The sequence below is a fragment of the Takifugu flavidus genome, chromosome 4 (assembly GCF_003711565.1).
Source record: "Takifugu flavidus isolate HTHZ2018 chromosome 4, ASM371156v2, whole genome shotgun sequence".
Taxonomy (NCBI): domain Eukaryota; kingdom Metazoa; phylum Chordata; class Actinopteri; order Tetraodontiformes; family Tetraodontidae; genus Takifugu; species Takifugu flavidus.
The window spans coordinates 4,439,447-4,464,749 of NC_079523.1; the positions used below are offsets into that span (position 1 = coordinate 4,439,447).

General features: G+C 46.2%; 4 protein-coding genes across 9 annotated transcripts; 3 read left to right on the forward strand and 1 right to left on the reverse strand.

The window, feature by feature from the left end:
* Positions 1-3,631: 3,631 nt before the first annotated feature.
* dnai1.2 (dynein, axonemal, intermediate chain 1, paralog 2) lies at positions 3,632-10,804 on the reverse strand. Of its 2 annotated transcripts, XM_057030854.1 has the most exons (20): positions 10,496-10,804; positions 10,286-10,345; positions 10,092-10,190; positions 9,920-10,000; positions 9,695-9,812; positions 9,432-9,487; positions 9,199-9,354; positions 8,921-8,980; positions 8,694-8,816; positions 8,501-8,585; positions 8,312-8,429; positions 8,088-8,131; positions 7,747-7,997; positions 7,561-7,650; positions 7,340-7,430; positions 7,170-7,249; positions 6,372-6,520; positions 6,076-6,175; positions 5,089-5,271; positions 3,632-3,821 (listed from the first exon to the last, which is right to left on the reverse strand). In XM_057030854.1, the coding sequence occupies exons 1-20, from the start codon at positions 10,529-10,531 to the stop codon at positions 3,720-3,722; spliced, it is 2,082 nt and encodes a 693-aa protein (XP_056886834.1). In that variant the 5' UTR covers positions 10,532-10,804; the 3' UTR covers positions 3,632-3,719. The 2 variants fall into 2 exon arrangements, with proteins under 2 accessions (XP_056886834.1, XP_056886835.1); XM_057030855.1 differs by lacking the exons at positions 3,632-3,821; positions 5,089-5,271 and having other exon boundaries at positions 6,153-6,272.
* Positions 10,805-10,903: 99 nt separating this feature from the next.
* Positions 10,904-18,126, forward strand: fam219aa (family with sequence similarity 219 member Aa). 2 transcript variants are annotated; one of them, XM_057030865.1, is made up of 6 exons: positions 10,904-11,166; positions 13,728-13,824; positions 14,286-14,379; positions 14,766-14,846; positions 15,507-15,582; positions 15,929-18,126. In XM_057030865.1, the coding sequence occupies exons 1-6, from the start codon at positions 11,107-11,109 to the stop codon at positions 16,085-16,087; spliced, it is 567 nt and encodes a 188-aa protein (XP_056886845.1). In that variant the 5' UTR covers positions 10,904-11,106; the 3' UTR covers positions 16,088-18,126. The 2 variants fall into 2 exon arrangements, with proteins under 2 accessions (XP_056886845.1, XP_056886846.1); XM_057030866.1 differs by having other exon boundaries at positions 10,906-11,166; positions 15,507-15,561.
* A 336-nt stretch (positions 18,127-18,462) lies between these two features.
* Positions 18,463-22,454, forward strand: zgc:109965 (Nicalin-1-like). 2 transcript variants are annotated; one of them, XM_057030856.1, is made up of 15 exons: positions 18,463-18,736; positions 19,243-19,433; positions 19,514-19,658; positions 19,739-19,836; positions 19,926-20,003; positions 20,130-20,233; positions 20,356-20,444; positions 20,525-20,664; positions 20,736-20,914; positions 20,990-21,077; positions 21,171-21,209; positions 21,546-21,718; positions 21,796-21,849; positions 21,927-22,005; positions 22,154-22,454. In XM_057030856.1, the coding sequence occupies exons 1-15, from the start codon at positions 18,592-18,594 to the stop codon at positions 22,208-22,210; spliced, it is 1,659 nt and encodes a 552-aa protein (XP_056886836.1). In that variant the 5' UTR covers positions 18,463-18,591; the 3' UTR covers positions 22,211-22,454. The 2 variants fall into 2 exon arrangements, with proteins under 2 accessions (XP_056886836.1, XP_056886838.1); XM_057030858.1 differs by having other exon boundaries at positions 20,990-21,047.
* Positions 22,455-22,817: 363 nt separating this feature from the next.
* On the forward strand, positions 22,818-24,725 carry LOC130524288 (uncharacterized). Of its 3 annotated transcripts, XR_008950098.1 has the most exons (5): positions 22,820-23,297; positions 23,853-24,024; positions 24,096-24,157; positions 24,351-24,473; positions 24,539-24,725. XR_008950098.1 is itself a non-coding variant. In XM_057030290.1 (4 exons), exons 1-4 carry the CDS (start codon positions 23,126-23,128, stop codon positions 24,627-24,629), a joined length of 558 nt encoding a protein of 185 aa, XP_056886270.1. In that variant the 5' UTR covers positions 22,818-23,125; the 3' UTR covers positions 24,630-24,725. The 3 variants fall into 3 exon arrangements, 2 of the variants coding, with proteins under 2 accessions (XP_056886270.1, XP_056886269.1); XM_057030290.1 differs by lacking the exon at positions 24,096-24,157 and having other exon boundaries at positions 22,818-23,297; XM_057030289.1 differs by having other exon boundaries at positions 22,823-23,297; positions 23,853-24,157.
* Positions 24,726-25,303: the final 578 nt, after the last annotated feature.

The window sequence follows — 25,303 nt, forward strand, 5'->3', positions numbered from 1 at the left end:
AAAATAATGGGATACAGATGTTGCAAAGCAGGGAGGGAAAGCAGGAACACGCACACCTGAGAAAAAGGACATCAAGATGGACGCTAAGAGTCAAACAGATGATTTGTAATCGCGGTGAAATATGAGACAGCATAAAAAGATGCAATAGTTTGATGGATCAGTGCCCTTCCGGTCAGTCTCCCGCTTCGGTGACTCCTCCTCGTCCATATTTTAGGACCTATCATCCATTTATTTTTTCCATAATCGTGCAGATGAATGAATCTGGAGTTGATGGCAGCAGATGACAGATACAAGTGCCTCAGTTTTAAAGCTGCAGCCGCGTGTCCGCTTTCATGCGCGCAGATGAAAGCGCGCTCCCGTGCTGATGCACAGCCAAGGTGCGGGTCTGGTCTATAACACCCCTCTCAAATTTAAACGGACTTTAATCCCAAATCCTGGAATTTGTGCAACTTCTGTGCGTGAGAGACAGAGCGGCAGTTCTTCCTAAATAAAAAGTGAGCTGAGTCTGGTTAATTCAGATGAAACTCACTAAAGCTCTGTGTTCCCTGATGACTGCACACTGTGTTCGGACGAGACCTGCCACCAAAAACACTCCTTTTATTGAAGCTTTGGGTACTTTTTAACTGGCTCCGACTTTCCCCTTCCTGCATATCATCCAGCCAGACGGGGCTTAAACAGAGCGCACACTGTCATGGCTCTCCTGTAAACCACTGGTCTTATGTCAGGGAGATCCCATGAGAGAGATTAGTTTACCATCCCCAGCTCCAAGCTGAAATGAAAATGTTCTTTTTCAGCTAAACGTGCCCAGTTTGAATGTTTCTCCGTGTTGTACGAGGGGGATACTCGCAGCCCCGGTGTTAAAAGCGCACGACAGATATTTCCCACAAACTTATAAAACAAGAAACACCTCAAAGATGTTGGTTTTGTTTCATTTCGGGTGAATGTACTGGTTTCGGTGTCAGACAGCCGCGCTTGCTCCTCACAACGACCCCACCCTCCCACCACTGTCTGCAGCCTCCTGCATGGTTCCATCCTCCCCGTTCCGCTCCCCTTACGCTTGATATCGCCGCTGACAGCCACTAGCACAGCCTCTCACCTCTCTCTCTCCCACTCCATCGTTCTCTTCACAATAAAGTGCACGCTCCTGCCTGCTGAGTGCGCGGTGCTGCAGAGCAGGAAGGGGGAGACACGGGCAGACAGCTGAGGGGGAAGCTGCCCGCGCAGACGGAAAACACGGGATGACTGAGCGATACAGTGAGCTGTTTATTCAGCAGAACTGGCTGCGGGGTAAGTGAGCAATTCGCATAAACATTTGCTCTGGCGCGTCACAGCACGGGCGATTCAGCGTGTCATGGAGATGAAGTTAACATCACCGCCTCTTTAGTGGTGACGGGGGAATAAGCAGTGATGCAGGAGAGCATCGGTCGGTAGTTATTAGTGCCCGCCTGGGCTCTCGCAATAAGTTCAGCCCTATTGGTAAATAACAGCCCGGCACAGAGTGGGTGAACTGGAAGTTCGCCTCCGCCAGATGTGGTAAACAGCTGCAGCCCGGCCAGATTAGATGGGTCTGTTTTGCAGATGTTGTCACAGCCAGGCTCCCGAGCAGGGATTCCCCCCAGCCCTGAGAGGAAGGAGCTGTGTCGGTGGATCAGGGAGAGCGGTGAAAGTCTCCACGTCCTCATGATTCCATCGTTGTTAGCAGAGGTGACTGGTCTGAAGGACCCGCACGTGTGTGCAGTGTTTGGCACAGTCACCTCACACACTCACTGCAAAAAGAAGGTTGAAAGGTGGCCGAGTCTGCAGGTTCTCTGCAGAGGAGGGTGACAGGAGGCTCTAAAGAGCTGTTACCAGTAGACAAGGTTGGAGTTACTTTTAGCAGCCAGCCTCAGCTGTTGTTGACCAACAGATCCGGATCAAACCTGTCAGCACAGTGTCAAGCTGACTCTGGTGAATCAAAGTGCACGGAGGCCCGTTTTGGGCTGGGCAGAACAGGCAGGCTCGCGATGCCCTGGCGGAAATGGGTGGATTAGGAGGAATTCAGGGTGAAAGTGTTGCAGTTCCTCACTGCTGCGCAGTAAATAACAGCAGGTGCTGCGTGCAGAGACACACACGGTTAACGCAGCTGCTTCTGATTCTCATGAGATGACCAGATTGTTGTCGTTGGATGTGTAATAAGACTGACAAGGGGTGGGCATAAATCTGATAAATGCTCATCTGCTCCTCGTCTACCAGACAGGTGTTTACCGGAGGTGTGAGCAGTGCGTTGACGTTAAACCGCAGTCTTGGCGATGGAGCGTGAGGAGCCCGCGGCGGGACTGTCCACGGCTGCGATGGTAGCCATCGGCTGCAACGCGCTCGTCGCCATCCTTCTCCTCCTCCTGTGTCTGGTTGTGTACCGAGCCTCCAGGATCCCGTCCAGCCTGGAGAGGCTGCCTGTGCTAGCTCAGAGCGGAGCAGAAACCCAGCAGGCGAGCAAGCACAAGTACCTGTTGACCTCCTGACTGCGGTGACTCAACATAGCATTGGGCGACGGCCCTGGAGAGCCAGCGAGGGCCGCCGGGCACCACTGCAAATCTTTTAATATCGGCTGCCGATCTGAAGCTGATTTCATCGTGGTGAAGCAATTTCGAGCAATCACGTGTCCTTGGTTTGAGAGAGCATAAAGGGATGCTCCGGCGTTGAAGAATGAAGTCCACAGAGAAGAGCGAGCTTATTGTCAGAGCTTTCTAAATATATCTCAGACGTTTATACTCTCTTCTGAAGACAGAGAGAAAACGCAGACTTAAGTCAGTGAATGCATGTGTCACTGTCGCTCTTACGTACTGTGACCTGCAGCCATGTGGAGGACGTTACGTAAACGCCAGAGAGGCTTAGCAGAGATTTGAGTCCTCCTCAGCCAGGCTGACAGCTGCATGTGGAGAACCAAGACAGCCCAGTCACAGAATTCTAACTTATGGACTTCATCTACATTTTGACCTTCACACAGGGCAGAAACCCAACTCGTAGTCAATTATCTGCTCAAACTCACCAGAATACAGCACCATTAGCCAAAAATGGCTCTCCAACCGCTCTAAAACGCTCTTCTGCCAGACCATTATGGATTAAACAGAGCTGAAACAACCACCAGCACAAAGTATCTCCAACAGTATCGCCCTACAACTCATTACTGCTCTAATGGCCTAAATGGTTTATGGGTTGTGCCCAGAACAATAAACCAGCATTTGGTTTTAGAGGAACGCCACAGAAGTGGATGGTGCTCAGGAGGATCTGGCCATTAAGCGTCAGAAGATTGTGGACGCACAACCGCCGGCTCTGAGAGCAAAACGCTCCCCGTCCATCTAATATTTAAAGGCTTGTAGCGTTCCCTTGGAGGGGACCCAAGGCCGACATTTGCCAGGATAAATCACCTGGATATGGTCCATAAATGCTCGATTATCTCAGTTGTAGGAGTCCCCATTCACATTTTAGCTTAAGCAACATGTGCAACATGAGGAGATTGTTAAACCCCCCAGAGAGGAATCAGTCAAGTCTGGTGTCAACTGCTTAATGTAAATGAAGTAGCAAAATGTAGATACTATGTGCAACATGAACTGAATCTAATGACTCATTAAAGAAAAACGCTGTAGAAATATTGCAATGTTGATGGTGTTTATTTACATTTTTACATGACAAAGGAAAAAAAAACTACGGACGTTGCTGCTGTGGAGGAATGTCAGGCGTTAAACTGTGTTTTTCTCCGGTTCCCTCTGTTGATGGACAAGTTTCTCCATGTTGGCTATTTCCAATTCGACAACATTAGGCAGCACCTGACCCTTCTTGTCCTGCACACACACACACACACACACACACACACACACACACACACACACACACACACACACACACACACACACACACACACACACACACACACAGGGTGAGAAATCAGTTTGCTCAGGAAGATAAACAGTCACAATGGGAAATGCAAATATGAATCTCTACAGAGAGGATTCAGACCTTTAACCTGGATTAGCATCAGCGTTTCCAACAGGAAATTGGAACATTTCACAATAACAATGACCCCATCATCATGGAGATATGTAGGCTTAACTTAATTATTATTGCTGCGCCGTACGGTGACAGTACATCACCTGGCGTCTTTGTTTTTGATGCCCAAGTATCAAATGCTACGCTATGCTTGTTAGAAGGCAGCCATTTTGCATGATAACAGGCTCGACTACTCGACAGAACTGCAGTTTCCAGTTCTGAAAACTAAGAATGGCTGTTCGATCCGATTCCACCCACCTACCTCCCTGAATCAGTGATCCATATTGATGATGGCTGACCTGTCAACGCCTCTTATAAAGCTGGGAAAAGGCAACGCATACCTACGTTTGTAGCTGATGTAGAGGAATAAACGCTGTGCTGCAACAGCATGAAACATTAATGTAAAACAACAGGTCTGCCATTATGAACGGCTGAATGAATCGGTGGAAAGAACCGCTGAACAGGCGCACAACAGCACATAAAAAAGCAATACATGCAGACTGGAGGCAAATCTATTCAAATGTATGAATTATATACAAGAAGAACGGCAGAGCCTGCAATGTTCCAAAATTGTCACTGTTGTGGTAAAATAAAGTGTGACATAAGTTAGGACCACATGCACTTGGTCTAAAATGCAAAATACTATACAGCAAATGGGATTTAACCCGAGTGTGTGTGTGGGTGGATGGGTGAGTGGGTGGGGGGCTAACAATGCTGCAAAAGGAGAAAACAACGTTTCTTTGATTTTACAGGCATCAAATAATAGCCACAGGTGAAAAATAAACGTTATGTAAATGGACCTTGATGATAATAGTGGCTCGCTGTGCTGGTTGGTTTCCACGCGTCAGGTGGGGTGAAAGCCATTACATCATCGCTGAATAAAACATGTGGCGAGCTCAGACGGAAGGCCATTTATGCTGTTTATATTTCTAATTGTGTCTTCCTGGGAGATGATTGAATTATAACGAAGATTTGTCTCCTGTAATGTGTGAAATGAGTCACTGAGAGGATAAAGAGGGTTGAACGTGGACACAACGGATGGAGGGAACCGGTTGGTCTTACCTTGGGTCTCTTTCGGAGGTTGGGGGACAGTTTGAGGCTGGTGACGAACCCTCTCTCGTCTCCCACTATGATGATGGGGTAAATGGGATTGAATTCAATGTGAGTTAGCTTGACGGTGTTGGCCACCACAGCCTGCTGGCACAGGGCTTCGAATTTGTTAAGGTTGAGGTCAAAAACGTGAACCTGTAAAGAGATGAGCAACGGAAGGAATTTATATGCTTCAGTCTGGGTGTGACTGGGAGAAGAGTGAAGCAGACAATGAAGAAATCTGCCCAGATCAATGCTGGGAGAGGAGGACGGAGAGTAACGAGAGTGTCAGGTTCCAGGCTGAGTGCTTCCTTGGTTTTATTAACTGCTGTCAATCATTCTGTGCAGGCCTGCTCCGCTCTTCATATGCTGCTCTTACGTCTCGTCTTCTGGCCGCTGTCGAGAAGGGAAGGAGGCGTCTCTGAAGGGGTGAGAGACGGACCATCTGGTGCGAGGAGACGCCCTCCCTGCTCCTGTCTGCACATGTTTCTGCCAGCCTGGATATCAGCCGGAAAGAGCTCGGCCGGCTAAGATGATTTCATTTAGCATTTAGCACAAATCCGTGAGCGATAAATGAGTCCACGCCAAAGCGCGGCTCGCTCCTCTCGCAGGACAGGTGACAAAGGCTGGGTCATCGGGTTCATACTTCACTAACGCACTGTTTCATTCTACCAAACTGTGACTTATTGTGTGTTTCTGAAAGCGGGATCACTGCATCCATTATCTGAAGTATATTTGCTTTTGAAAATGCAGCAGTATGATGAGGATTATTCATGACGAGGACAGGTATGTGTGATCCATGCAAGCCAAAGACAACCGCCCATATGTTTGTATAGTAGTTTTCTCATTAAAGTCCATTAAATAGTGATCTAAGCCTGCAACCCAAGCTGCAACATAAACCTACATACGGGACAAATGAGAAAGCGATAGGTTCCAGGAATTTGGTTTAAATGGACTTACTATTCCATCAAGTGTGACAGCTGCAAATACAGTTGAAGAGTATGGAGCCCAGGCAACGTCCCCCACAGGGGCATGCAGGTCAAAGATGAACAGTGGTGTGCTGGGGGGAAAAAAACGATATCTTTTTCAGATGTGTTGTTGAGAAGCTTGTGGCCTGTGGTGGCGTGATCTGAAAACATCAGTGAGGGTGGCGTTTGCTGTTGAAACGCGTGAAGCGGACAAGCAGAAAAATAAGAGGGGTTTAAACTGAAGTGTGGGATTCGATTAACAGAAGGTTCCAGTGGTAACTGTCTTACTGTGCGGCATGATCCCAGACCTTGACTGTCCAGTCTGAGCTGCAGGAGATGAAAACACCTGAGTGGAAGTGGTTCCACTTGACGGCGTCCACCGCCATGTTGTGAGCATCATAAGACTTCAGCAACTGGTTGGAGTAGGTTTTGGAGCACTAGAACAAAAAGCAAAGTCATTATTTAGACAACGAAACCTGAGCTGTTTTACTCTTCCATGGTCGGTTTCTGGAAAGATATGGTCTCTCTGCACGTAACTGTGGCTCTGGCAATAAGCAGGGGAGCAGGTCAGAGATGGTTTATCCTGACAGACAACAGATAGGTTTAATTACTGGGAATTCATGTGTGGTTACACTCTACTTTCTCTTTGTAATTAGATTTACAAAAGTGTCTGAGGTGAGCGATGCAGGGTATAACAGCATGACTTGTGGCAACAGCTGCTGCACTGACAGATTGATTGTTGACCTGTGGCTGGGTGAAGATTCCTAACATGTCCTCAGCTGGGGTTCCTGCTCCGCTGAGCCCCGAGGTGACAGGCGGAACACATTACGGCTCATATACTGACCCAGCGTCTGGCTGCATGTTAGTTCCAAAGGAAGGAGATTGTCCAGGACTGCAACAAAGGTGTGTGTAACTTATGCAACCCCACAGCGAGTCAGACTAGCCTGCTGCTTTGTCTCTGACCCAGAACTCAGTCAAACTAAGGCAGTTTAATTTTCTTTCTATATTTCTAAAAGGTTCATTAGGAGAAAGCTCTTTCAAGGGCCGCAGTTATGCTAGTTTTCTTGCTATGTGTGACGCACACACCTTGTGTATTTTTCCATCTTCTGTGCCAACCAGGAAGAGATGGTCAATCTGTTTGTGGAAGTCAAACGAGGTTCCAGAAACTACGGACAGAAGCATCAGTCAAATAAGAAATAGAATGATAAAACAGCTGCTGATCTGATAGCGGATATGCAAAAGAACTATGAATGCACCGTCCACGCTGACTTGCTGTCCACCACCCTGGACATCGGACACAGAAACAGTCACTGATAGTCTGAGAATATCTGTGAAGATGAGCTCATTCTGAGGAATGAATCAACAAAGCAGTAATTGAGTGAATGCTGATTTAAAAAAAACCCAATCAAACTGCATATAAAACCCTCATAGAAGTGATGTTACAACCGAACATGAAATATGAAAAGGATTGTCTGACCTTGACCAGCGTCCAGGACACAATTCTGCCATCGGATGAGATGGAGCAAAAATTGCGGTTGCCGTCCAAGTCATCTTTCTGCCAGCGGACCTGAATAAAAATAAAATATAGCTTCCATTTTCCTTTGGAATAATTCACCTACGTCAGTGTCCAACAGTCCCACCACTGGTGCTGTCCTCGTCTCACCTCCCAGACAGGGTCGGTGTGCTTGCCCATCTTAGCTGTGCTCTTATACACAGGCTCCCCTTCTCCTCTTTTCTTCAGGTTGTAGACAGCAACATGGCCGTCATAGAAACCAACCGCCACCAGATATGAATGCTGCTGGTGAATGTCCACGCACATGATGCCAGAGGTGGCGGTGTAGATGTACTCTGGAAAGCTATGGTTCTTTAAGGTGTGGAAGACGAGCACTCCTGGGCCCTGTTTACAGAAGTCATCTGGACCAAAGGGATGAGGAAGAGTGGGCATGTGGGAAGAACCGGTCAAATTAAAAGCCTTTACATCTCTGTTTCATTTTGCACACTTACAGGTTCCCATTCCTACGGCAAACAGGTCCTGATATTTCTTATTCCTGTTGAAAGCAGAGTTCACTTACAAGAATTGTGACAAAATGACCATTTCCTTAACTAAGACCTCAAAATAATTGCTGCATACACATGAAACGGACTTTTAAATTTAGATGTTATTATTGCACAAATAAAATCAACTTCCCGATTGAATAAACTTCAACTAAATTGGTGAGCACACCTACCAGCAGAGGGCAGTGACGGACATCCCTTTAGCTTTGTCACATTGAAACTTCCACAGAGGAAGAAGGGTGCCCTTCTGGTCCCTGAACTCATCAGATGGATCCTCATAATATTTAAAGTCTGAAAAAGCAGGTAATGAACTTAAAGAGAATGAAATGAGCGTAACAAAAGCCTTATTTTATTGGTCCTACCTTGTGCTATGTAATCAAATGTATTCTGATTGACCATCCGTTCTAAGATCTTGGCTGCCTTGGTCAGTCTGGGGAGCTCATCAGTCTGTGACAGAGATCAAATATCCTCAAATATGAACATCAAATCTGTAGCTTTTGTGTAGATGCCACACTGAAAACACTCAGAGAGGAATGCTGGTAGGACCTTATTCACCTGACTTTCCATCAGCACCGTCCTCTTGCTACTGTCATCTCTTTTTGACTGCACACCTTTCTGCTTCTCCTTGTTTTTCTCTTGCGCCTGCAGCCATTCCACGTATGCATCATAGATCTCCGACTGCAAGCAAGGTTGGGCAAATGAGCCCAGGTGGTCGTACTCATTGATATGTGAGCGTGTGATTATAATCCTTGCCCCTCTCTTTTGAATAAGTTAGGTAATACCTGATTAGCAGTGGCACAGAAAGTTCTGCATGGAGGTGGTTCTGTCTGGCAGCCTCTTTCCTGCAGAGAAATTTCCATGACTACACCAACTGTGAAGGTACTACACTGTGGTTACTGTTGATGCTAGTATATCACTCAATTACTAAGGTTTAATAGCCCTGAAATATTTATTTATATAATAATAATGTATTTAACCTGCACAATGCTTAAAATAGACATGGGTTGAACTGAGAGACAAGATGTTCCTTTTTTAAAACACTAACAATCTCTTTCCATACCCTGCGTGGATTAGTGAGAGTCTGGGATGCTCGCTCACAGAAACTGAACTGGTTCTTAAGTTTTGGCTCCTTTTTGTCAGTTTTGGAAGCCTCGCTGTCTGGCCGGTCCTCTTCTCCACCTTCATCCACCTCCTCTTCATCCGTTGTAGGTGTCTCCTGAAGAGGAATTGGATTTTCACAGTGATCTTGCGAGAAATGTGCATCAAAATTTGCAACGGGATGCAGAGATTTACCTGAATTTTTGCTCTTTCCTCATCAGGTTGAGCTCCAGTTTCAACTATTGTGGTATCTGGATTCATTAGGGATATTAAATCATAGCATAACTCCGGGGAACATTTTTTCGCCCATGCAATGGAGGGTTATTGTATATATAAAACGTTTACAGTGACCTCTTGTGGTGCACCGTGTGCACTACATACAGTGAAAATACCAACCCAAATCATTAGAAAACAATTGTGTGAAGATGAATGAAAACGCTGCTGGTTTTAGTAACCACCTTCATGGAGCGCCTCTCTGAGTCGGTATTCCTGACTGGCTTCTAGATACATAAGGTTTCCTTCCAACACAAAGTGAACTTCCAAATGATCCACAGTGACAGGCTTGAAGGCAAGTTCCTATATGGGAAATAATTGGAAGACAAACTGAATATTTCGATTTGACTGCAAAGGAGAACAATACATTTTTTTTAAAAAAAATAGACGAAAATAGCTTCTAAATTTACTTTGTAGCTGTAGCGAACAATATTTTGGGGAGCGTGTGGATTGTTTGCACTCAAAGTCCTTGTGATTTCCTCCTCCAGCTCCTAGTGACAACAATAGATATATTAAGATCAGAAGCAACATAATATTGACTCGTAAAAAGGTTTGTAAAATCTAAAGAACAACTCTACGAACAGTCTCTGTGAGTTCCACTTGGTCTAAAGGCTTAATGAGTGGTTTTCCATGAAGCCATTCATCGTGCCCTTCAACTGCATCTGCACCTTTTTTCTCCTCCTGCAGGTTACATCGAATGCAAACAGATTTATACATGACAACAGAACATTTTCAAATGTTTCTAATTCTGCTTTGAGGGATTTAAGCGCACAAACCTTTTTCTGGGCAATTGGTTTGCTCGTGTTTGCGCCAGTTGCTTTCAAGCCTGCACCCACCTGTATTTACGCAACAGGTAAGTTAAAAACAAATGTTTATTCAGAAAATCACTTAAATTTTCAAAGTATCTCACTACTGTTGGCATGAAAACAATGTGTCTTTTATTATCCCACTAACTAATGTGAACCAGCTAAATAAATGGCACCTACCTTTCGACCGAATGCTGTAGAGGTAAACTTGGACATTGTGGTAACAAAAGTGCTAAATTTCCAAATTTGCTTCTACTGAAGACCTGCATGAAAATGTTCCTGCTCGAGTCGACTCAGTATTCAGGTTGGCATGACAACCGGCCGTCTCGTGGGAAACAAAAAAAACAGTTGACAAAGATCGTAATTGAGTCACTGTGGTTCACTTCCACTTTGTCCCTAGTTCTTACGTGTCGAATATTAGAACTGCAATAATAAAATGCCAAACAACAAATAACATTAAAATTGGGGGGGAAATTATTCATCTTAATTTAGCTGAAAAGTCTGATTGAAAACAACGCTGGCAGCATTTATTCGACACACTACGCATTTCGACAGGATCTCGTCTGTGATTGGTCAAGCCCGTCATGAATAATGTATGAACCCGGAAGTAGGGCGGTAGTCCTGTTTTGCTGTCGAGTCACCTCTGTAGGGATGGAGGAAAGCGATCTGCTGTCATGCTGATCAACGAGGGCTCGCGTCAAACTAGCTAACAAACCAGGACAGATCCACAGCTAGTTACAGGCCGTCTCGCTTCTCATCTCTTGTTTTGTTTTCGCAACGCTTTCGCCAAAATGATGGAAGAAATTGACCGGTTTCAAGTGCCTCCAGTCAACGGAGAGACCCAGCCTTTGGTAAGAGACGGGGGACGAAAACACGTCTCATTCTGATTACTCCGAATGCAAATTCGATTCGTTCCTTTTTGCTTCGATGGTGTGGTTCACTGTGAAAAGTAGGTTACAGTCTGCGTGTGGGAATAAAGCGGATTCACAGCTGCGGCACGAACTGGGATTTTCGGGACGATGTGCAATGGTTCCATAGAGATGGAGGGTAGCAGCTAGCAGCGGGTCCTGGTAGCTGTGAAGAGCGTTTTTAATAATAGAGGGGATCCTATTGCTACGAAGCAGTCATTACACTTACATTCATTTAGTAAACACGTTGCTGCGGATCATTACGTGAAACGGAATCGAAACTGTAGATTTTTGTTTACATCATTTTCTGACACAGGCCCCCTTTTTCCTTTTCAATTTCGTCATCCATTGATGTTTTATGCACATGTGAACGGTTTTGTCCGCTGGAAGAGCACATAACTGTATTTGCAGCATCACGCAGTTGTGTTGAGGACTGGATATACTGGGCTGACTGGTTCAGATGTGGACCACTCACATGACCAGTCCAAGAAGGCCCAGATGAGGACCCGCTCATCCTGACTGATTGGGAATATTACACAATGCACAGCACATCAGTCTACAAATGGCAAATCAAACCTCTGTTTTAAGCTGTAATCAAAAACAGCTACACAACTACGGTCCGTTATGACACACATTAATTGTGCATCTCCAGAGACAACCTCCGCAGCAATATGGACAGAATGTTACTTCTTTGGGTACAGATATCTAGGGAGGGGGGTGTTTATGCAGCAGCAGGCTATTTTTTGTTGCCTGGCCATCTCATATTTAACCACGGGTGATTTCTGTACTTTTGAATCTGTCCTTGGATGCAGATAATGCACAGAAAAAGACTTCACTGGCCCCCTCGCACATTTAGACCACATGTTGGCCCGTCTGGATCGCGGTTGGTTTCGGCTGACACAGCTATGCATTTTAATGCTAATAACGTCGTTGTGATTCCTAAACCATATAAATGGGCTTGACACCTGCCTCCTCGCAGAAATCGTATCTAGAAACAAATGCAATTGTGAATTCACACATTCGAATGATTGCAATTCCCTTTCAGCAACAAAAAAAAGAAGCTGTTTGTTTCTTTTAGGTTGAATCTTACACGATGGTTCGCCCTTAGTAAAATAGCTGGTGGCATAAAGGCCACCTGATGTATCAGCCTGCGCTGCTATTGGCCAGAGGGAGGCCGTCATACGTAATCCTTCCAATCACTTGGTGACTGTGCTGCATCAGCAACAATGGGGCTCTTCATCATCGGAGGCAGTATAAAGGTCCACAACAGGACCGCCTGTTTAAAAGAGGTCATTTTGTCTATACGTGTGTGCACATTTATTTGTTTGTGCGACTGCACTTTGAAGGTCAGGCCAGCCGGGCATCTTTTATTAGTTCCTGTCAACACAACAGATTGCTAAAATAATTCAGCTCCAACACATTCCAAGCCATTTATATGGCACGCTGTCTAATGTCTCTCCATGGCAGGATGTTCGCTGCTGGTAGGGAAGTATAAAAAAACAAGATCAAACACAGCCAAATAAGCCCAATGATCCAGGGAAAGAGGGTCTGGGAACAGAAATGACTCTTGCACAATTTGTGCTTCTTCGAGAGGGGCTACCTCATCTATCGACTCTGTCATCACGCTGTAACGCATACACTGCTGTCCTTCTCTTTAATTATTCCAGCTAAGCGAGCAGGCCTTTTTTTTCCTCAGATGGGGATGAAACATTTGTGTTCAGCCATGTTGGACCTAAAGAAGAGCAGCCATCCATCTGTCATCTGTTACAGACTCCTCCACGTACCTGCAGACAAACAGCACCTTACTTTGCTGGCTGCTTTTGCAGAGCTTTTTGCTCCGTTAACCGTGTGGATATTTGGAACCTTTTGCGCCAATGTGATGCGAAGGTGATGGAAAGGAGTCGGGGGTACCTCATTTAGCTTTTAATCCGAGCATACCAGCTTCACAAAAACTTAGATGCGTCCTCACCGCCCATCCTGTGTGATGCAGACTCAGCAAAATGCAGTTAATTTGAAGGCCCTTAGCTGCTGCAGAGGGGAGCCCAGCATAATGTTGAGCTCTGTTAGCAGAGCAGACCAAGCCCAGGCCCAATCTGAGGAGCTGTGGCTGCCTCAGAAGCCCCCTCTGTTCTCCCAGGGCCTCCTCCCGATGGCGTCACCACACACGCATAAAAGAGACTCAACCAGCCGCATAAGCAGAACACTGGAGCCTATTGATGCTGCGAACCAGACGGCTATAGTAGTGGCAGTCTTGGAAACTCCAGCGGGTGTTGGACGCAAACTGGGTGTAAACAGGAGCTGATTTCCTGGCCTGCGTCAGCCTGGTAACGGCGCCGAGGGAGAGTGGTCTCGATACAGAGTGCATTATGCGTGTGGGGTTCTTCTGAATGGAAGGTGTTGAGTGTAAGAGTCCCACGAATAAAAGAACAAACCCTGCTCTCGTGGCTCAAGGTGATATATGTTATTGAGGATGCTCAAATGGAACTCTGTACCTTTTTTCCCAGGACCCTGCGGCGTCGACCACCTCGGAGGGCCAACCAGATGCAAAGGGAGAGACTGTAGCTATGAACTACAAACCCACCCCTCTACAAGTCCAGATAGGTATGAGAATCAGTGATGACGTCACTTGGTTAAACATCCGATCTAGATTTAGTGGGTATTTACCCGTGGCCCTAAAGTCGTGCTCAATAGGATACTTAACTGTTTAATTCAGAGAACTCAACAATTTATTAAGTTTCTTCATACAGGATTTTTCTTCAAAACCTGATTTTCTGTGTAAGACAAACCCAGCACAACCTTCTCCCGAGTGTTTTAAACAGACTTTTAGTCGGGTCAGACTAGATTTCCCGGTAAATAGTCTTTCCTGTCTGAGCTGTCAGAACATTTCTGTTCTGGTGCCGTTCAGTGCTGCCAAAGCCTTTGTTACAGTTGTGATGGCTTATCATTTTTCCAGTGCTAAACACCCTTTTTTTAAATTAGTAAGGTAGAAAAACACAGAAATCCCCTTAACAGGGCGATACAATTGAGGTTTGCTGACCCACTGGTGTTCTGTGGTTCTGCAGAAAAACAGAGGGACCTTGCGAGGAAGGGTTCAGTGAAGAACGGCACCGTTGGGAGTCCTGTCAATCAACAGCCCAAGAAAAATGCAAGGACAAGGTAGCGGCTTCTGCGGCGCGGATTAACTCTCATCAACTGTACACTTTCTCCCTGGCAGGTTTCTCTGTGTCTCGGTGTCAGCATGCTAATGCCTGTCTGGGGCTGAGAACGCCGGCACAGACCTCCTGAAGCTGCAGGCATAGATGCACAACCAGAACAAGGGATTGCATTCTGAGTGTTGGTGGTGATAAGAGTCAGGGTTGTGGACCTAAAGCCAGTACAAGGGCTGTATTGACAACCGGCTCATCTGTCTAATCCCAATCCCTTATGGATTAGGGGAAATGTATGAAAGCCTTCGGACTGGTCGACACCCCAGGGTGTCTGGGGTGGGGTAATGTTTTTATTTTAGAACTCAACTGAATGAATGATTCTGTACTTCTCTCCAGGTTGGTGGTGCCAAACAAAGGCTACTCCTCTTTAGACCAGAGCCCAGATGAGAAACCCCTGGTTGCACTGGACACCGACAGGTTTGTTCTTTATTTACTATACCTGCTATTACTGTATTTTATTTGTCTAGGCGTCTAAACCAAGTCTCAGGATCGCATGTTTTTGACCTTAAATGTATGTCTCACTTGTGATGGCGCATTCATCTGAGTAACTACAGAGGACTCTTAACAGAACAGACCCCAAAAAGGGGCAAAGCCTCTCCCAGGGTGCAGGATTATAGCATAGTGGGGTGAGGATTTGGACAGGGAAAAGCTGCTCAGAGGGAGCGTTTGCCTGCATCCTGCACCAGCGGGGCTGCTTTTGCCACAGATGAGTCCCAGTCTTTGTACGCAAGCATGTGAGCTGAAAACCAACCTTCTGGCATGTGTTGCATCATACACCCGCAGTCAGGCGCTGTGATGTGCAGCCACACAGGATACCTGATTGACTGTTGTCCGCCTTTTAGATTCCCCCTGGCCGCCTCGGCACAATGTCGTCCTGTCCTCCTTTTGTGCCGTGTTTTTCATTTATTGTCAGCCTGCATGCAGCAGAGTCCCGTGGCAGCCTCGCTGTCATGTTTAGGGTTGGGACAATGTGAATATTTAACCACATAACTTATCGTGATTGTCATCGTGGCTATATTCAAGCAACATTAAATCATCGGCCCCCCCCCACAACTGCTGATCTCTCTTGTATTTCAGCGATGATGACTTCGACATGTCCAGATACTCTTCATCGGGATACTCCTCAGCCGAGGTGAGATGTCTGAGGGACCAGGTATTTATGCACACATATATAGTTTCCCAGCATCATTTGGTGGCTCTGCAGACAGCGTTGCCTGATCACCCAGTTCCATTGTTACCATCCACATCAGGTATTTGTGCAGCCATCAAAACACCTTCCTCTCCTCCATAGATTCACTCACACACTGTTAATACATCATCCTCCTTCACATCCCTGCTCATTTCTTCCACTTTAAGAGTTTATTCACACTTCCCACCTCATCCACTTGGTTGTACTGTGCTGCCTTTGACTAACTGGTATTACCACTGATTATGAAGCCATCTTATTTACTGGGTTGTCAGAAGTCTGATCCTCTATTTGCCATCTTTTGCTCCTGCAGCAAATCAACCAGGACCTGAACATCCAGCTCCTGAAGGACGGTTACCGGCTGGATGAGATTCCTGATGACGAGGACCTGGACCTGATCCCTCCTAAAGCAGTGAACCCCACCTGCATGTGCTGCCAAGCCGCCCCCTCCACAGCTTGTCAGATCCAGTAGCCCCAGTAACCCCCCACCCCGCCCCCCCCGTCCCCCAAAAGAAAGGTTCCCACCTTCACCGAGGCTGTTAGTGGGCCAGAATGTCAACAAAGAGGAATAACTGGCAATGGCACAAAGGAAGGTCAAGGGTTTAGAATAAATAGAGGAGAGAGGTCGAATTGATGTGCACGCTGTCTGTGCACGCTCCTCCTATGGTAGGATCTTCGCTTATGCTTCATGGATTCAGTGAAGCACTCGACCGACGGCAGAAACATTACCTCCGTGGGCCCCGCGCTACTTTTGCCTCTCTTCATCCATGATCGTGGATAATTTTGGTTCATGGTGGACTTGAAGGATTTCAAAATATGGCGAAAAACGCGAATCTGAAGGGAGGCGACAGCCCGAGTGAAAGTGGGGCAAAGGGGATTTCATCCGTGGGATTGGCGTCCTCCGCAGGCGCTTTAAGGACGGTCACCGGACAAGAAGACTGGAACATGTTTGCCATTTCTCTCCTGCTCATTTCAATTTGGCTGTGTCTTCCTACGTACACGTGTCAGATGTAGAAAATTGTGTCCAAACACGTTCAGAACGGGTAGTTTAAAAACAGCCATGCTGCTGACGAGACACTAATTCTTATGCTAAAATCAACTCTTTTTTTTTTTTTTGGTTACACTAAGGTCGTGCTGCTTGATTGTTTCATTTTCAGTTAAGAGTAACTGAAAACTAGTTTTGCATGTTGCCTGTAAACATTGTGTCCTAATAACTGGCTTGTGCAGATAATCTCACTCTCACTTGACTCCACTGAGATTCCCTTTGTGCCAACGAGTTCTGCCTAAAAAGAAAAATGGTGGTGATATAGAGGTTCCCCTGCTCCATTATCATTAGGGTTAGATAAACGGTGATGGTGACAACCCATAAGTCTGTGCTCCCTCGAGTTTTTCCATGATTGCCCATAAACAGATTTTGACCACAAAGGCTCTGATCACAGGTGAATGTGGCTCCTTATGAATGAAGCGGACACGACTGATGGATATGTGCAAGTCCATGTTCAGTTAAGCTACTTTGGTCTGACCTGTGCTGCAGAGTGTGTTGCGAAGGTTGCGGATCCTTTGGTTTCTTTGCTGTTTAGTTACGATTTTGTACGTTTTTCTATTAGATTTTACGTTACTAGGTTGTGTTTTTGCCAGAACTCGATGTAGCGGCAGGAGGAGCCCAGTGTTCCTCGCTGCCTCGTGCCAGCGGGTTTTCAGAAGGATGCAGGCTTTCATGTTTGCTTCTAAAGCCTTCCCCTCGCACTTCAGCTGCTTTCTGGTAGATGAAACGCATCACCTGCATGCAGATCTACTCTTAATCAAAAGGCCGGAAAACTCAAACTGGGTCTCCCCGCCCAAAAAAAGCAAAGTAATGTTGGAAATGATTCAGAAATTGACCAGAAAAATCACCATTATAGACATTTTGGCTGTACGTGCTATATTCCCAGTGATGTACAGTTGGGAGATGTTGTCATGTGGGATCTCCTGATTCTACTCTGAAGATAGAAATATATATAGTCACAAAACGGGAAACTTAAAGGGACTTTTCTTTTTTTAAATAAGGCGCCGCGCTTTGAAGAGAAACAGGCCGTAGCTGTAGGTCAGGCACTGTAAGTAACGCAGCTTGTGGCCAAGGTGTGTGTTTCACCTGTAGTTCTGTTCACTTAACTGTGACGCCGAGGCGACTGAGGGGGCCGACTGTCATTGGTGCTGTTTTCATTTCAAATTAAAATGAAAAGGAAAAAAAGAAAATGACTTAAATAACCACGTACGGATTACTGCGGCTGTCACCGGGCGCACTACCGGTCGGCACCATCCCACGCGGGGAGCCTAAAATACTGCGTCGTTACGGAGGCTATTTATTTGCAGTTGTGTGTTTCTAATTTATTTTTCAGGACCGGAGAGGGATCCAAATGCTTTTTATTTGTCAGGTTATGATGATTATTGTGAACTGGTTCCATTTTAACAGTGTTAAAAATTCTGTGTGTAGTGCCACAATAAATCAATAAATATTAGATATTTCACGTCCTCTGTGATATTTCTTTCTTTTTATTCACAGTTTGGTGAGAACGAATTTCCCAATGGCGAGTGGGAGGAGGAAAAAAAAATCCAAGTTGTGGAAATATAGAAATGAATTAAGTTTGAGTTGGGGGTGATGCACACACGTGGATGGATGACAGGATAGGTGGACTTAAAGACGGACTCTGAGGGTGGGGGTTGGGGACTTGTGATTAGCCTTGAGTTTATCTCTTGGGAGCAGATGGTAAATGGCGGCTTACCAGAGGACGCAGAAGAGAGTCCCAGATAGTCCAGGTCCACGCTGCAAAGCATAAGAAGCCGCGGCGGCTCCTCAGACAGGTGGGTGACACTCATGTAGCAGAGACAAACGGCTTTGACGGAACACAGCGGCCCAAATAACTCCGTAGCAACTTGGCCGTGACTTCCTCTCCGCTCGCAGCCTGGAGCCGTGACACCGGTCGGGGACGTGACACCATGTTGCTGAGAGACGTGAACATATCTGCTGCGGTGCTGCTGCTCTGGGTCCAGGCCCTGCATGGTTCTGCGCTTCCTGCCGTGTCTTCCTACGAGTTCACAGCCTACAGGATGCAGCAGTACAACCTGGCGCAGCAGAAACACGGTAGGATCGGAATGATTCCATAGGAATGAAACTGTTATTAACTGTCAATCAAAGAAGTAACGCACCGCAGGGGGTTGGGGTGCAAATGTTCAGCATTTGTTTCAGTCAAGTCCGTAGAGGAACTCAGATCCTGACCCTCGTGCAGGCAACAGGGGAAGGAAAGACTTTTACCAGGAAGAAACCCCGAGCGGGTCCAGACTTATGTGAGAAGGGGAGATATGAAGAGGGACAAAAACAAGGAAGACAAACATATTCCATGAATTCAAATACATCAGGGATAGTTCTGTGTATAATTGTTTAGATAAATATGCAAAACTATAGCAGAAAGGCCAGCAGGATCAGAGGTCAAAGGTCATCTCTAGGGCCATGGAAAAGAGAGGAGATTAGAGGAAATGCTGTTTGGATCATTCCCCCTCATTTACACACAAATATCATTTGAGTTCTTCATTTATTGAACTATTCTCTCACCAAAGGTCACATTTGTCCCGTCTTTTCTGCCTGCCCAGGTTGTCGGGGCGCCATCGTGGTGGCGGAGGCACGATCTGCCGATGAGCCGTCGCTGACCCGCCGCTGTGTCATCATGAAGGTGCCCGACTTCACCACAGAGAAATACCTCCAGGCCCAGAAGCAACACGCGGCCGCCGTACTGATCTTACTGCCTCGGAACATCTCCAGCGTCCCCTTTGACACCATCAAGGTAGCGAGTCCTCCACAAACAAACCCGCTGGGAGGGAACAAAGTCACTCCAAAGGATCTGTGCATCTGCTTGCTCCTCAGAACTTCATGCGAAGCGAGCGTGACGCCTTGCTGAAGGAAACCCTCATGCCTGTGTATGTCGTACCTGAGGACGAACAGATGCTCTACATGTACGAGGAGGTCAAACAAGCCGCCGCCATGCACGCCTCATCCATATTCATCAGAGGTGAGAGGAACCGGGAGGAACATGCCGAACAACCTCGCACTTGTGTGTAAAGAGAGTTTAGCTCCTTTGTTTCCCGCCAGTTCTTCGGAGCATGGTCACCGCAACAGCTTTTCAGATCCTAGTGAGCAATAACGCGCCGATAAAGGCCGTCACCGACAATGCTGTGGTTACTCTGGAGGTGAGGCTTTCCATGCACAGACGGGGAGTAACGCACGTGAAGAGGCGCTAGCCTGTAATAATCCGTGGTCCTGCTGATGTCTTTATCAGGGAGTGCTGCCCGGGATTGGAGAAGATGCTCCCACCATCGTCCTCACTGCTCACTATGATTCATTCGGGCTGGTGCCGGTGAGCCACATCAAAATGATAGAGAAAAATAAGAGCTGCGATGCTCAGATGAAGTGGTCGTATAAAATATACCTTGAAGCAACTATATTTGTTCTTCTATGCCCCTTTTGTTGTTGTATATGGCAGTGGTTGTCCTATGGAGCGGATTCTAATGGAAGCGGAGTCACCATCCTGCTAGAGTTGGCTCGCCTCTTCCAGAAGCTCTACAGCAGCCCACACACCAGACCACCGTGAGTTTCGATGTAGATGCAGTGACCCTGCATGAGGATAATAGTTTGGTTTGAAAGTGGCAAAAAAACAAACTGGAGGAGGTGGAGCCAAAGATTTCACAGGTTTCATTTTGGTTCTTGAGGTTTCATTTGATGTTCTCCCTAACCGGAGGTGGAAAATACAATTTTCTTGGCACAAAGAGATGGATTGAAGAGAATCTGGACCATGCTGGTAAGTATTTTTATAGCTTTTGGATGCCATGCTGCTGATTTATGTGATCATGAGCTGCCCCATGCATCTCCTCTCTCCAGAATCCAGTCTGCTCCAGGACAATGTGGCGTTTGTTCTTTGTTTGGACACACTAGCAAACAGTGATGAACTCTACATGCACGTTTCCCGCCCTCCTAAACCAGACACTCCCATGCAGGCTTTCATCCACCTGCTGGAGGAGGTAACGTGGGATGGTGCTAGCACCCACAGTTGACGTTGACCAGTGTTAATAGCTGTCGCCCCCTCCTCCAGGTGGTCTCCTCTAGATTCCCGTGGGTGAAGGTGGGATTAATCCATAAGAAGATCAATCTTGTGGACTCCTCAGTAGCCTGGGAGCACGAGCGCTACAGCCTGCGCAAGATACCAGGATTTACCCTCTCTCGTCTGGAAGACCCCAGATCTGAACTCCGTGGCTCCATACTGGACACCCTGTAAGCTCCAGTGAAGCTTCTTTCTAAAAGACATGATGTTGTAATGTAGAAGGCCTCATTTATGTCTTCTCACAGATCTCAAGTGGACCTGAGGAAGCTAAAGAGAAATGGAATGATTGTAGCAGAAGCACTGGCACGTTATATGTATAATCTCTCTGATAAGGTGATCCAAAGGGCTCAGGATGCACAAACTAATGCAAAAACAATGGTTATAAATATAAATTCTAATATTCGGATTGTTTTTCTTTTCCACAAGGGCTCCCCTAAAGATGTGCAGGTTTTCAAGGGCCAGATGGTGAGACTGGCTGCTATTTTTAATAAATTCTCAACGACTATACTGACCTCTAGCGGACACAATAGAAACTGAACTTGTTTACATCCTTTGACTGTCTATAATTATTTACTTCAGTAGGTAAATTTGAAACCAACTCTTTTCTGTTTGCTTAAGTTAATGAGGCCTGTGATTTGATAGACTTTCAGTTTTAATACAGTTTTATGTCATTGTTGTCAAAAGGTGAATCTTCTGTATTTGATGTCTTTTGTGGGTAATAATTGTAATTCTTTTCAGTGATAGTCCAGATATTTTCTACATATTTCGTTATGAATTCTCAACCACTTTTTTTTAACGCAGGAGTTTCACGATGGCCGCTTGTCCAGCCTGATGTCCGTCCTGACGTCTGTCCCTCGGGCCTCCCAGCTGCTGGATCGGGAGCCCAGCCACGTTCTGCTGGTCAACTCACTGGAGCACGAATTCAAACGCTACCTGCAGCAAGTTTGTAGACACACTTTTCAGCAAGACAAGAGGTATAACACAAGACAAGTGGGAGAAGGAAACAATGAGAGAAATAATGATACAAAGCTGTGTGTGTGTGTTCCTGCAGAGACCCTGACATCACCTTTTTCGATCAAATGAACCAGCCAATAGTGATGTATAGGTAAATACTTGTGTTCACATTCAAGACGTGGCAGCTTGAATAAAACGCTGACCTGTATTGCCCCTCCCTCCTTTTAGAGTGAAACCTGCAGCCTTTGATCTCTTTCTTGGTGGCTGTATCGCAGCTTATTTGGGGATCGTTTACTACGCCATTCAGGTTTGCTCATGTAACCTTTGATATCGTCCAGACAAAGCCTGTTCTTGCATGACCTCCACGCAAACAGCCTCGTGCCTTGCATGTTCTCCTCTAAAGCCTTGATTGATGTGTCATTTCTTTGCTCCGCTCTGTTTGTTCTCTCTTCCAGAATTTTGGCGATCTTTACACAAAGCTCAAAGCGGCGGTGAAATCCAAACACCAGTGAAAGAGGACTGGACACCATGTTCGGCTGATTGTGGAGCATGAATGCGATGCAACAAGAGTCTTTGCAGGCTGTTTGTGCACATGTGTGCATCTAATTTATAACCGTAGTGTTGTTGTTTTTTAAATAATCTGTTATAATTTCTAATTAATTGTATTTAATGGAATGTTTTAAAAAAAATATGAAGCTTTGGGATTTTCTGGAGCCTGAAACAAAATCTATGGCTTTGATTAAAAAAATCCAGGAACTTTTGTGCCACCTTGTGTCTGATCCTCCTGCTCACAGACAGAGTGGGGTTAATGTGGCTGGCAGGCACCGTGGGGACCTGCAGCAAAAGGAACAGCCAGTTCCTGTCACAGATAACTTAGAATGAGAAACAAAGGCACCCTGCAGAGTTGGGTGAATTATTAATTAATAATGACGCTCATGTGGCCTGCTCAGTGAACAGAGGTGATCCCGGGGTGCAGAGGGAGACATTTAAATGCCCATTTTCCTCTAGTTTGGGTTCGTTTTTTCTTTAAAATTAAAGACAACTTAGAAGTAGCTATAGTGTTTAAGACTATTGCAGAGGGCTGGGGAGGGGGGGGGGGGGGCACTTGAGGGCCACAGTGAGGGAAGTGGGTCATGAACACTGACCCTCAGGTATGTGTGTCTCTGCAGGGGACCCGAGTTCTCAGGTAGCAGCAGAATTTTGTTCTTTTCCAACAAGGTGCTCTTAAATTGAATGAAGGTTGAGCATATGTGCACATTAAGACTATTACTCTACATCTAGTGTTTGTAGCCATCTCCATACCTACAGGAGATGGGAGGAGGTGGCGTGTAGAACAGCGACAGGTTCAATCACAATAAGTCGCTGTATGTGTCTGGAGGAGGCCGGGGAGAAAGGGAGGAGCCATCAGGTGAGGAGGGAGGCGAAGGATGTTCGTGACGTTCAGACCCACCGGAGGGAAACAGCTGGCGTTAAGAGAAAATGGCTCCGCAGCTCTATGTTACTATGTACAAAGAGCAGTTTGCCTCTCCAGGCAGAGTGAAGCGAGAAGAACTTCGACCCACCTCGGCCCACCGCAGGAACAACCCCCAGCCTCGGCCGGTAAGCTGCACGGTTTACACGGAGCTGCGCTGGAGGGGTATGAATCTGCGTTCAGTGAGAGGCAGCCCTTCAATCACTGTGCTTTAGCCCAGAATGCATCCAAATACTTCAGCTTTGCTTAGTCAGGCGATGCCCTGAAGTCCAACAGCTCTCACTTATTATTGACACTCTTTACTGTCCATCCAGCCACACGGAGGTTTATGATGTTAATGTGTGACGAGCTGTTCACCTGGTGAAAGCTGCATCCCATCTATAATTCATATTCCTTTGTTTCTTTATTGTTATCCAGACGTGCAGAAGTACAGCCTGTCTCATTTTAAAAGTGACAGAGGCTATAATCTGCAGAATGAAACTGCACAGTTCTCATTTATTTGGCAGCTTTATAGATGAGACTGCAAAGAGGAAAACTAGTCTATAATGTTTATCCACTAAAATAAGGAAGAAAAGCTGGTAATTATCCTGAACTTCTGGCCCACTTCAGAGGACATTCTTGTTGGACAGGACATTCCCTGTGACTGTGCTCTCTCTTTTTCCGTTCGTCTCACTTTTCTCCAGGACTTTCTGTTTCCCAGGAGTCTCCAGGCTATATACAGTCAACACCGGGCAGTACCTCAGCAGCTGCCCCCTGTCGACACAGACCGTCCTTTCTTCCCCCCAGTCAAACATTTATCATTCCAAGGTCCAGTTACGACTTGCCCTGGCCGCCACCTGAAGGCCGTGAACACAGGTAAACCTGTGAGGATGCCCTCAGTAAACCTGTCCATGCTACAAGCTCTGCCCTCTGTTGGTGGCGTGCAGAAGCTACAGCTGACCGACCCCGCAGGCCTCAAGCTCCAGGAGGGCCTGAGGAGCCCATCACGGTAGCGGTTGATGAGTTTGATCACTCTTGCACAGATCAATTATTCACATTTGTGCTCTAACTGAGTGTTTTCATGCAATAACGGCTTGTTACAGCCAGGCTCACCTGCTCTCTGCTCTTCTGGTCTTCAAACACTGAGAATAACAGACACGTTAGGAGAGAAAAACACTGAAAATGGACATTGATCCCCACAGGAGCCACGCGCCGGCAGCTCAGCTGAAACCAAGACCCCAAAGCAGCAGCCTTCCACCGGCTCCACGTAACTTACCACAAATACAGTTTCAGAGGTTTGGTTCCAAAAGCCGCCTGGATTACAGGTATGGAACAACCTGTTTTAAATGATGATTCAGGCTTTGTTTCACCTCTGGTGGCTTCTCAACAGCACATGCCACAGCTGCTTCCACGTGGTGAAGCCTTTCCAGGCGGGACACTACATCATACATCCAGAGTTCGTTTCGGAGGTCCTTCGTTAGCGCCGCTGCAGAAAAAGCTCCCCAGGTGGGACCCTGCAGAACATCCTTCAGGGGCCTCTTTGGGTTCCTCTGTATAATAAAGGATCATTAACTCGACTGTTGCTTGATTCTCTACTGATTGACCAGGACATGTTGATAAAAGGGCAAGAAGCAGTTGTCTTGACCACCTCTACATGTCTAAATGCACATGTAGTTGCAACAATGTGATTGGCTGATTAGCTATTTGTGCTTACAAGGAATTGAAAAGTTGGACCTAAGAAAGTGGCTGATGAGCCACTAAAGGAAGTCATCTTAGATTTATATCTGCAAGTGCTAGCTTGGCAGAGTTCTCTGCTCTCCGAGCGCTTAGTTTACTACCTTCTACTTGTAGTAATACAAGTTTTTACCCACGATCGTAAACTTTTGGGTTGATATACTGTCATAGGAATCATCAAAAAATCTTGATTGATTTGATATATATTTAGTTATATTACTTGTGTAACATAACTAAAAAATGCAACTGTTTTCCCAGCCAGCCATATACCTGGTAAAAATTACATTTCTGACAATAACTCAAAGCATTTGGCATATTGATTTTATATTTTAGTGCGTTGATTTCTGATTATGAAATATTAATAGTGTTGGTAACTCCTACACTAGAGGTGCCATTTCGTACCGCGGACAAACTTCTAAAA